Source organism: Gigantopelta aegis, unplaced genomic scaffold (genome assembly GCF_016097555.1).
Source record: "Gigantopelta aegis isolate Gae_Host unplaced genomic scaffold, Gae_host_genome ctg4870_pilon_pilon, whole genome shotgun sequence".
Classification (NCBI taxonomy): Eukaryota; Metazoa; Mollusca; class Gastropoda; order Neomphalida; family Peltospiridae; genus Gigantopelta; species Gigantopelta aegis.
In genome coordinates this window covers 12,212-25,112 of record NW_024534093.1, presented here as the reverse complement: position 1 = coordinate 25,112, position 12,901 = coordinate 12,212, and the positions used below count along the sequence as shown (strand labels likewise).

General features: G+C 35.0%; 1 protein-coding gene across 1 annotated transcript; it reads right to left on the bottom strand.

Annotated features, from left to right (window-relative positions):
- Nucleotides 1-267: 267 nt before the first annotated feature.
- On the bottom strand, nucleotides 268-12,663 carry LOC121366157 (DNA helicase MCM9-like; the record flags this gene model as incomplete). Its single annotated transcript, XM_041490716.1, is given in 21 exon segments — nucleotides 268-320; nucleotides 1,661-1,792; nucleotides 1,795-1,839; nucleotides 2,020-2,100; nucleotides 2,149-2,228; nucleotides 2,297-2,363; nucleotides 2,409-2,492; nucleotides 2,494-2,519; nucleotides 2,569-2,632; nucleotides 2,668-2,832; nucleotides 2,886-2,982; nucleotides 3,025-3,074; nucleotides 3,077-3,121; nucleotides 3,123-3,137; nucleotides 3,202-3,262; nucleotides 3,746-3,905; nucleotides 8,099-8,206; nucleotides 8,973-9,119; nucleotides 10,002-10,049; nucleotides 12,154-12,204; nucleotides 12,525-12,663. Coding segments are annotated over 21 exon segments (1,718 nt in total), but the record flags the coding sequence as incomplete, so codon positions are not given.
- Nucleotides 12,664-12,901: the final 238 nt, after the last annotated feature.

Here is a 12,901-nt window from a genome sequence, read left to right as displayed (position 1 = left end):
GTATAGAAAGTAAAGGTGACATTCTCTAATAACATAGCTGCATAATATAAGTTTGTAAATGCATTCAACTACAACACACACACACACATTCATTCGTATTATTGCCTCAATAATTGTTTCATCACTCAACAATTGGACACTAAATGTTGATGCACTAAAATTACAAAATAAATACATGTTCAATGTCTATACTGAGCTAGATAGATAGATAGACAAGTTAAATGATACAAATAAATGATTAAGTGTTTCGTTTTTAACTGAACTGACCTGTTGATGTGATTGCTCTGTCTCAGTTTGAAGTAGTCCTTCATTAGCAACTGCTGTAGTCAGGCAAAAGAGAAACACTGAACAAAATTAGAAGCATCTTTACAAATTCTATTGATGGCAATACTTGGAAGGGAGTGCTTTAAAAAGAAAAGACAAGTTCAGAAGTATGGCTTCAAGCTAAACCTTTTTGTTTGAGGCAATTGAAAACATCCTCATTTATGGTATACAATCCTCTAATAAACAAACAAACTTATTAGTAAATTGTTTTCATAATATCTTTTGTTGTTGTAGCTTGTGATGTTTGATTAATGAGTATATGGAATAATGATTGATATGATATACTGAATATAAAATGGTGGACTAAAATAAAATGTTAAATAATTCATAATCCAGTTCTTGTTTTTGGTTTCTGCCTTAAAATTCAAGTTTCTCATCAACAGATCTTCACTATCAACAGAGAAACAACTTGTTGAAAGATGGGCGGAGTCATTAGGTAGGTTTTGTATTTGTCTCATTGGGAATAGTACCATGAGATTGGAGACTGATGTTTTGGTGTTCTGGAATGAATGATTGGAGTTTGGGAATGGAATTGATTAGATTGTTTGAGATGTTGAAGTTGTAGTTGTTCTAAAATTAGTTCCTCTAGAATAAACACACATACATGTACAATGGACAGACAGATGAATAAAATGGACGAATAGAATCAAAAATGGACGAACTGACCTTGTCTTTTATACTCTTCATTGACATCTTCAGGAAATGCTGAATGTAGACAATTTACTTCTCCTAGGAGAGCTGAACTCCTGTATTAGTAAGAACATATCATATACTAAATTGTCTTCCTAAACTTACTTGCATAGAACATTCAACAACAGTTACAGCTGCTATTGAATCTAGTAATGTAACCTCAGAATGCAGCATTAATCTAGCATGAGCTGAAAACAGAGAGAGAGAGAGAGAGAGGGGGGGGGAGAAGAAAAGGACGAAGATGGTAAAAGAGATCATCATATTAATTCTTACCTTGTGCTAGACGTACTAGACTTTCTAATAACCTTATTGTTGTTCTAGCTGCATTTCGGCTATCAGTCTGTCTCTGGAGTTGATAATTATCTTGATAAGACCCTATGTGTTAAATTTATATCAGTATCAGAACCCTCAATTGGATGCAATTAATTTCTATATTATTTTGATCACTATAATTACAAACTGGTAAAAAGGTTTAAACTAGTAATTCTTACTGGTTTGCTTGATCACTCATGGTGGGTGAAGTGTTTTAATATAAACAAAATAAGCCGCAAGTTTTTCCAAGTTCCATGTGTCATCTTTAAAAAGGAAGTTAGTCAAAGTTACAGAATAATAAACTCTCAACCATTATTGATTTGGTCTTCCTGACTTCTAGACAATAGAAAGATGACACAACTCTTTGAAAGAAAAGGAAATAGGAAAATTTAAAAAAATAAATTATTGAAATGTACTTATCCCATTCTTCATTCATTGAATCAAGTAACACTAATACAAGATCAAAAAACGACTTAATAATGGACTAGCTAATGCTATATTAACACTTATACTCTGAGAGAGAGAGAGAGAGAGAGAGAGATGAGAGAGAGAGAGAGAGAGAGAGAGAGAGAGAGAGAGAGAGAGAGAGAGAGAGAGAGAGAGAGAGAGAGAGAGAGAGAGAGAGAGAGAGAGAAGAGAGAGAGAGAGAGAGAGAGAGAGAAAACATAAACATTTATACAATGCTATACTCACTTCTTTAGGATCATAATGACCTTTAGGATTAGTAGCTGCTAAAATAGAACATCTAGTATTCAATTTACATACCAATCCAGCCTACATACCAACACAACATGGACATAGTAATGACATATGTTATCTCACTTTAGCAACGCTAATAGTCTGTTGTTCCATAGCTTCATGAATACTAGCACGATCATGTTCTCTGATACTATTGAACTCATCTAAAAGCAAATGAAAGGGACTAACTCATTGGTTGCTATGGATACAAATGATGAATTATAAGTCTTACCGATACAACATAGTCCACCATCAGCAAGGACTAAAGCACCAGCTTCAAGTTGCCATTCACCACTATCCTGTACATAGATTAATAAAACAAAAATGGAGGGAGTATCTTGTACCTTTACAGCTGTAACAGTTAAACCGGCACTTGTTGTTCCCACACCAGTTGTCAAAACAGATCGAGAAATAAGTTTAGCAGCAAAACTTCAAAAACTGAGACTTTCCTGTTCCTAATACCTGAGACTGGAAAACTGAGTCTCAACATTAGATTCTAATCACCTGGATCTCCTACTAAAAGCAAATGAGAATCACCTCGTACACGAGTTCCAGAAGAATCCACATACTAAAAAAAATAAAAGTATATGTACAGGACCCTACAGTAAGGGGTATTAACCCCTGGACCCCTCCAATTAAAGCCAAACAAACACTCAATTTAACTACATAAAGACCAAAAACTTGGGGACAAAAACTTCTAATAATCAAGTTTCGACCCTCCAGGGGTCGATCTTCATATTGCGACCAAAATGTCCGAAATGTCTCTTTCTAACATTACAAATTTAAAAGAGTCGTATAAAGTTATATATCATTTTACATACTAGATCATCTGTGACATTAACATTTGATCTATGTTCACTGTTTAAAAATACATGATTAGCATGTATAACTAACTCCAACGAACAAGGATAGCCAGCTCTAAATAAGAGATATAGATAGATGAATGAATTAGTACTCTACCCTAGAGGTTTCCAGCGTTGTCGTACAATACCAGTCACTGTTACAATCATCACCTGTCCTTACAGCAGTCAACTAGATCTCTCTCCAACACCACCCCACACAGATCGTGGTATCTAGGGGGGAAATTATATATAAATGTCCTCTACCAATTCTCTGTCTGTTCATTCATAAACATACATAACCAATATCCAATTTCTGTACATGCTCCTGTATCTTCATCTCTTGGTAGTCATGGTAACTGGACGTAGAAAGCCCTAGAGTGACAAAACACTACTAATAAGACCAGTCATTGTTTACAATGATGTTATGACAGTAATAGTACTATTATCGGATGTGTGGACATTATTTGGCTGACACATACTAACACTATAGTACTCCAAACTTGTTGACATGTATTTATCAACGAGTTAGTCCCATTTCGCCTACTCCCATTTTCGCCTACTCCCATTTTGCCTACTCCCATTTCACCTAAATTGACAACCAGTGCCATTTTGCCTACTCATGCAAAAATGGTATACAATTCATGGAATACAATAAATACATGATGGTTTTGATGTGAGTTTCACATAAAAGGGTTGTTACCTAAGCCAGTCTTTGATTTTCATTGCCAAAAAACTATTGCTCTAGCATTTGTGCCTCAACGATTTGTTCGCTTTGCTTGGCATGGTATCAAGATGCAAATTCCAAATGTTTAAAAAAATGGACGAGTTTGTTGACCTACTTTGAAGAGACGTGGTTGGTGGGCAACTTTGGTCCTAGACTATGGAACATCTCCTCAGATGTCAGCAGCCCTAGACCAACAACCACCTTGAAGGATGGCACAACAAATTGAAGCGAATTGCAAGGAAAGCCCACCCCAATGTGTTTGAACTCGTCGAAATCTTCAAGCAAGAACAATCAAGCACTGAAGTCAGCATTGCTCAACTTGAAGCAGGATCCCAGCCACCTAAAAGAGCTAAGAAGTCTGTTGAAAAAGACAATGAAATAGGAGAACTAAAAAAGTAGATTTGATCAAATTAGTTTAGAAGAGTATATTAGAGGAATTTCTGCTCATACTACCATTTGAACTATATGTGTATACATAGTTTTGTTGGAACTTAATACTATTAGATGATTTTTAACCTTTTTTATCTCTTGCAAACTTACTTCTATCATTTTCATCAAGTTTTGCATAAGTAGACAAAATGGCACTGGTCGTCAATTAGTAGGCGAAATGGGAGTAGGCAAAATGGCACCAATTCTTATCAAACATACCATCATCAACTGATGAAATTTTGAATGAATTACACCTTTTTCTGGACAACTGTGAGAATGAGAAAGAGAGAGAGAGAGAGAGAGGGGGGGGGAGGGAGAATAATCAATGAATATCATTAAGATGATACTTTACTTTGAAGGTTTTGATATATTAAAATATTGTTCAAACTCTGCCTCCACAGAAAACGTCTGATGACATTTATGACATGTGAATTGTCTCTCCTTTTCCAATAACTTCACTGTGGTTGATCTTATTACCGTTCCTATGGCAACCAAAGTCACAGAGTTATTAAGAAGTAATCTCCATCCATCCATCAGTACATCCTTCACACACCACAAAAAGCAAGCAATCGTCCAACATCAGCTGTTAAAGGTATGACATTTCGAGTATATTCAGGAAACAATGGCAGTCCAGTTTACCCTTACATGTACATGTTCTTTGTAAACCTAATTAAAATGGATTTAAATTAATTCAAAACGTACTATCAGATTACAAATGAACTCTTACTAAAGCGTCACATTGCTCACGATTTCCTCCTTTATCTAGTAGTACTTTCAATGTTTCTTGGAGCATGTTATTAAATACTACATCAACAATATCAAATAGACATAGTGTATTTTGTACCTGGTAATGTAGTCAATGGTTTGATATGTAAATGTTCCCATAATATCATACTAAAGTCTGTCAGCTGTGTACAACTATCAAATAAATCCCATTAGTCTAATCTTGTTAATATCATTTAATAGTTAATATGTATCTATATATCTACTTTATCAATCCAGTCTACTATTTATTTATCTATCCATTCATCCATGTATTCTATTCACCTATAATCCATCCATCCATCCATCCAACCATCATTTATTTATTAATATTGTATATACTCTATTGTTAGTGAATAATGGATTGTAGGATCTTTCAGCCATTAGAATACAAATCATGTTCTCTTTATGATGTTTTAGCAAAAAAAACCTTGAAAGAGGTCTAGGAAAGAAAAGGTGTGGCCATTACAACACGTGTTATGGGCGTGGCCATTATATTAACTGATTTTTTGCATTATTTTAGTTCTACGAAAGATATTGTAATAGTTACCTTTAATTTGTCGATCAGACTCTTTAGAAGAAACAGCCATTTCTTTTAAACCTAAAAATACTTATATTCTATACTATAGGACTGGCAACGGGCGGTAACTTGGAATTTTAACCCCAGTCAGCTGACCACGTGGATCCTCATGGCATCAACAGTTGATATTGATTGTGCTGACAGTCCACCTGGCTCGCCATCAAAAAACGTAGGAGATCAAATCCTCACAAAGAGATGATGAGTTGGGCTATAAAATACCCTCAAATAATGGCACGAGTTAAGAAAAGGTCCGAGCAACAATTACCATTAGAAGACCCCGCCCACCATCTCTCTGAGGACAGTAGTGAAGAAGATCCTTTTTCCACATATGATCCTCGTCTTGCTGTTGCCATTGAAGCATTGTTTGTTTTAAAGACAAAATATATTTTGTCGGCATTTATAATTTTAGTCCCTAAATTTGTCTGCTATTTTTAATTTTACAGATAATCCATACATGGAAATATTTAATGTTGCCATGGCAACTGCAGGTATGCATGATATGAAAAGACTGACAAGTGATGAATACTTGAGGTTTGGAATTATAGGATCCAAATATTGAGTTTTCTTAATGGACGCAGGTATAGCCAGCTATCAGAGCCTCTGATGTATGTTGATACAGATGGCAGCATAGATGAAGAAGATGAGATGGTTACAAAGGAAGAAAATGAACAAGAGGATGTTATTATGGAAGTAAAAGAAGTCGTAAGTTTACTTTTCTTGCTCTAATAGACTATGATTAAATTGTATTAACATCAAAACTTGTACTCTGAAGTAAGGACACTTTTAATGTAGAATTGTTAGATCTTAGAAATGTTTAGCATAGAAGTATCCTCAACACAGAGGTTAAGTATTAGTTTTGGGACTAGAACGAGTGTTTTGAATAAAAAGAGGCTGTAATTACAACAGAGTATCATTTTCATATACAAAATTACTTCATTCTTTCAAACACAGTCCATCTCTTTGATAAAGAAGATTCCAGTACGTACTTATCCTACAAAAGTAGTCAGCAGAATAACACATGAATGTCAGTCATCACAAGAAGAGACAACCAACTTACCTCCTTCAAGTGAACAATTCATAGACCAAATTATAGAGAATAAATAGTTAAATGGAGCAAAGAAGGGTAAGAAATTTGTAATGGTAATGTTTTATTTCTCTCTTGTTACAATAATTGTTAAGAAAACTAAACCATCTTACAAAGACACAATGTGAGGTATTAACTCATCAACTCAAACATGAGACAAAGTATTTCTAACTTGCAAATTGAAGGACATATTTCTGCAAAAGATTTTGTATAATTATCATTAATTGTATATTATAATCAATTAATTAACACTCTTAGTTTCCAATCTCCTTTAATTCTCAATTTTAATTTAACACAACAATTACCATTAAAATTTTATAATAGTTAATACAATTTTGTTTCATAATTTATATTCAAATAACATCTAATAACTATGGACAATTACTTAATATATCAGGGATGGGGTCATCCCTGCGCAAGTTTTAATATGAAAACTCACGACACACAAAAGCAAGGATCATATCAGACCCAAGATATGTTAACAAAAAATAAACTTATAACTAACTCTCATTTTTAGAGTTCATGGTTTAGTTGTAGGTGGAAAGTAAGGAGAAGTTGGCGAGGGAGAGGTACAGCAGACGAGGGAACACCTGGATACATTACTGGTGTATACCAATAAGGAAAATTAATGGGGACAGGTCCAATTGGAAGAGAAGTGTTAGATTGTGGTGGCGAAGCTTGAGGTGGTGTGTTACCATGGTGACCATAAGAATAAGGCAAAGGGAATGAGTATCCGTGGGAAACAGCTGAAAGAGGCTGACCTCGTGGTTGAGACCCCAGGTTGTTGCAAATAATAAAGGGGGTGGAGCATTGGGAGGAGTGTTGCCGTGGGCAACAGGAGGACTTGCACTGACATATCCTGGGATATGTTGAGAAGGTAATGGGAAAAAAGAACCACGTGTCGAAGTACTACCAGGACTTATTCCATATGGTACATGCAAAGGAGGAGATTGGACAGGATAAGGGTGAACACTGGGAGGTGTGGCATTTCGTATGAAATTCATATTAGCAGGATAGTGAGTTGGAGAAGGCATTGGAAGTAATGGTGTCTTAAATGGTGGACTAGACATGTTGGGAGGAAATAAACTGTACGAGTTTTCTTGTCGGCTAGGAACTGGAATTGGGTTACTACCCACGGTGGGTTTTCTTCCTGTTTTCAGATGATGAGCACCAGTTGGTTCCTGACTGGTTTGTTTTACTGGCTGAGTATTTCTTTTAGTATTAAGTTCTTTGTCTTTAGTAGAAGGTACTATATTTTTAGTTTCATCAGTTGACAATTTACTAACATCAGTAACATCTTTTTTAGTAGAGATGTAACTGACATCAGTTGAAATTATTTCATCATCATCTTGTAGATCAGAGTGAAGTTTCAGCTAAATGATATGAAAACTTTATTTATTGATATAACGGGTTAAAAAATATTTGTGTTCAAATGTTATTTTAACTCTTCTTTAACCAGAAATAATATAAATTTTATATAATTTGTAAATAAACACACCTTTTTTTTCAGCTGTAGCAGCAGCTGTCTTTCTTGCTCGTTCTTCCTTTTCCATCTTCTTTAACATATCACTAACCACTGACACCATTTTACGATCCTGTGGTGTAACTAATACCTTTGGAATAGGCCTTAGCACGAAGTTGTTGCTTCAATTTACGAAGTTCCTCTAATGATTCACCTGTCTGCTCAGCAATGTAGGCTCGAATTTGAGATCGCGTGAGTTCTGAAAGTAGCAAAAAATAGCACAACATTAACATTATTAATACTAAAAGACTGTGAAGTTTCTACAGTGAATATTATGATTTAAGAATGCACCTTTTAAATTAAAGACACTTATTCTAGTCCCATACTAATACTTTAGTGTATTATACAACCTCTATATTGAGGACACTTGTTCTAGTCCCATACTAATACTTTAGTGTATTATACAACCTCTATATTGAGGACACTTGTTCTAGTCCCATACTAATACTTTAGTGTATTACACAACCTCTATATTGAGGACACTTGTTCTAGTCCCCATACTAATACTTTAGTGTATTATACAACCTCTATATTGAGGACACTTGTTCTAGTCCCATACTAATACTTTAGTGTATTATACAACCTCTATATTGAGGACACTTGTTCTAGTCCCATACTAATACTTTAGTGTATTATACTTGACAACCTCTATATGAGGACACTTGTTCTAGTCCCATACTAATACTTTAGTGTATTACACAACCTCTATATTGAGGACACTTGTTCTAGTCCCATACTAATACTTTAGTGCATTATACAACTTCTATATTGAGGACACTTGTTCTAGTCCCATACTAATACTTTAGTGTATTATATAACCTCTACATTGAGGACACTTGTACTAGTCCCATACTAATACTTTAGTGTATTATACAACCTCTATATTGAGGACATCTCTAAGGACAGTTTCCATGATCTCAATTATACATTATAGAAAGGCTTTTAATTCTAACTAACATTATTACCATTACGAGAGGGTGTGGCCTTCACCCCCGAACTGGGCTTAGTGGTCGTTACACTATCTGCTTGTGGCTGTTTCTTATCCAAAATTTCAGTCACTGTTTCTTTAGTAACTGGTTTATCCTGTTCAACAGGTTTTTCAGGTTCTGTGTCTATTTTATACAAAAAGCAGACAATCAACGTTAACATAACTCTTTGTAATATAATTATATATAATTTTAATTCATTAATTTAGATAATTAAGACACTTAAAAAAACTATTATATTATTAATTAATTTAATAAAATTTTTGACCAAATATAGGTAACCATAGTTACTGTGGGAAAATCCCTAAATGAACACTCATGTACATACATGTAGTGCTATGTGACCAGTTTGTATATTGAAATAAATAACACAATCATTGGTCTTCCTAATTACCATATTTGGTAAATACTCTCTAATAACAACTACAGCTATAGAAGTATTTGTTTGAAAGGTTTCCACACACAACTAATGTAGTTTTTAAAAAACAACATTATATCTACTTACCAGATACTGTTACTAATGTTGAACTGTCTATATCATCTAATGTATCTTCATTATTTACAATTTTATCAGATATAGATTGTAATGGTAGTTGAATAGTTTTGGAGGTCTCAATTTCTAACAAAAAAAATAAATCATTCAACTTTTTTTTTGTTGCAGTATGTGTGTGTGTGTTACACAACTTAGTATGAACTTACTGGGACATTCATTAGCACGATGACCTCTACGATTACATTTATCACAAATTATAAATTTAGGTGCTTTAAAGTCACCGCACAACACACTAGAATCCATAAGATCCTCCTTAAAAAAAAACATTACAATGTCTACTACTGCCATTACTAATACAACAGTACTTACTATAACATTCCAGTGTTTTGATTTACTGTGATGATAGTAGGCCTTCTGAAATCTCATCAATATGTAAGTACGCACTATAACAGGAATAGGAACAGGAGGAAGGAGTATGGGAGTAGGAGGATCAAAATTCTCAATAAAAAACTTACTTCGACTTGATACAGCCTGTCCTAGATTATGATCCAGATTAAAGGGATCTATAAGAGTCAAATGATAATCACATGACAATCACATGCTCATTAATTACCTTCTATCTAGCTACTGGTTTAGGACTCCACCATTTTTCAAACTTAGTCAATGGTTCCAGCTGTCTCATAGTAACAACATGATGTGCCCAGTCAAAGTCTCTGGCATAGAATCTGTAGAAAGATTGTGTGACAACAATATGACAGTCACATGACTAACTACATCTATCATGTGATTACCTTAAAAATCCTAACCAGAGTTGGCTAATACTCATATTATTTAGAACCTTGGAGTCCAGGTTCTAAGCTAATAAAAAGTGTTAACAGATAATGGAGGTTGGGATAATTTACTAACCAAGTCTTCTCGGCTTTTGGGTTGAAAGAAATAGCAATTCCATCCATCAATTGTTGGAGTATTATTTCTTCCATGATAGGGTAGCTATGTAAAGGAGATATAAGATAGAGAGAGAGGAGAGAGAGAGAGAGGAGAGAGAGGAGGGGGATGGGAGGGGGAGGAGAGAGACGAAGAGAGAGAGAGAAGAAGAGAGGAGAGAGAGAGAGAGAGAGAGACACACACACACACACACACACACACACACACACACACACACACACACAGATCTACCTTTTGCAAAACAGGTAATACTGGTATATTCAATTGTTGCAGATAATGTATCAACATAATAATATAGGCATAAGAGGAGAGACTTCCAGATGCTGCATCACACATATCACAGGCCTAAAAATATAGAAGTACAATAATAAAATTTTATCAAATGAATTAAATGTAATAAAATTGTTTTTTTCAATGTTCTGTAACAGTTAAAATAAGGCGTACTACATATGTACCTCATGTAAGGTTTGTTAAAATAATTGTTAAAAATATCTTCTAGTTTTATAGTTACCATGGGATAATCAGAACAAGAAAAAAATAAAGAACATTTTGTCATCCCTACTGGCTACCTAATTACAATTGTATCATTAACACATGGGGTACCTTGGCAAAGGATTTCACAGCATATCCTAAAGGTCGAACTCTCTCATCGAGACTACAGTAAGTAGAAAGCATTTTTGTATTCTGCAGAGCAAGGCAATTCTCCAAACTAATGTCACCTTCATATTCCTAGGGAGAAGAGAGAGAGAGAGCGAGAGAAGAGAGGAGAAAGAGGTTTATCATATTCCCCGCAGACAACTGGAACATACCATTTTTTGATGTACATCTTTACAATAGGTACTCTTGCCGAGAGAATAGGTATCACATGACTATAATATGACGCTAAATAATGAAACATGAAAACTTGAATTAATAAAAACTTCAAAAAAACGTACAGTTCTTTCTCATAGCTTTAGCTAACTTCTCTATTATTTCTGACTTTTCACACTATCATATAATTCAACTTAGTTATTTAATAAAAACCATTGAGTACCTCATATGTTTCATTCATTAGTAAACAAAGGTCTAGATCACTCTGACATGACCGAATCCATTAGCTGATGACCCAAATAATTCCAATGTTGCCTCTATCATTGAATTAATACAATATTATATTATACAATGACTTACTTGGATAGAGCTTTCTCACATCTGATAAGATTTTCATCTCTAATAATGGCTCTCTCCCTCTCTTCTCGTGGTAACAGCATCACCTCCTCTAATTAATGAGAGAGAGAGAGGGAGGGAGAGAGAGAGAGAGAGAGAGAGAGAGAGAGAGAGAGAGAGAGAGATGAGAGAGAGAGAGAGAGAGAGAGAGAAGAGAGAGAGAGGAGAGAGAGGGGGGGGGGGGGGGAGGGGGAGGGGGGGGGGGGGGGGGGGGGGTGAGAGAGAGAGAGAAGGGAGAGAGAGGGGAGAGGGAGAAGGAGGGAGGGAGAGAGAGAGAAGGAGGGAGGGGAGGGAGAGAAGAGAGGGGGAGGGAGAGAGAGAGAGACTAAAAAAAAATCATTAAATTGCTCATTTTTTTTCTACTCATATAATTAATCAAGACATCATCAATTTCCTTCAAATATTTTACTGGAGGTGGAGGTGCCTCGCGATGCAATTTAGGGACATTCTCATCAGGACATTTCTAATAAAAACACACACATTTCACAACAAGACATAATTAATTAAGATACTTACTACAGCAGTATGCCTTGACTTCTTGCACAAGATACAAGCTGTAGGATAGATCTGAAAAGACAATACAAAAAATATCAATACATCAAATGTATATAGTGAAATAGTCCATACTTCAATGTGAAATTAATACATATAGGTTCTAAGGTTTGAACATTAGGGGTCTAGTTGATATTTCACATTGATGTATACACTTCCTGTAATATTAATGTACAGTTTGTACACATAGCATATTGTATAACAAATTGTATTGTAATATAAACTACCTTTCTTAAAGTTACTAAAGTGGTACTCTCAATCCAACTATTTAACTGGTGTCTCCTCTTTCACCTGGACACAAGCCAGAAGCTGACATAAAAATGTGATATCATTACTCTTTTTTCTCTTAGAAGCACGTTTCTCTGAGATAGGTTTTACACTGTCAACACTGTCGATGCTTTTCGCAAGATCTTCGGAACTACAGACATCTTCTGTTGACTCGTTTATACTTTCTACAGTGGTATCAGTCGTCATGGTGACATCGTCCTCTGTGTCAAATACTTGCTCATCAAGTTTGTCTTCATGTATGTCACTATCTTCTGATTCTGAGAGGTGTCTACATTTTCTTTGTTCATCTGCTGTTGTTTGTCTTCATGTTGTATGAGAGAGAGAAATGATGGTGTTATCTGGTCTTCATTGGGAGTTTTGACTATTAGCTCACGTATTTTTTTGAGTTACTTGAAGTACGTGAAGAAACGTGTTTTGAGACATG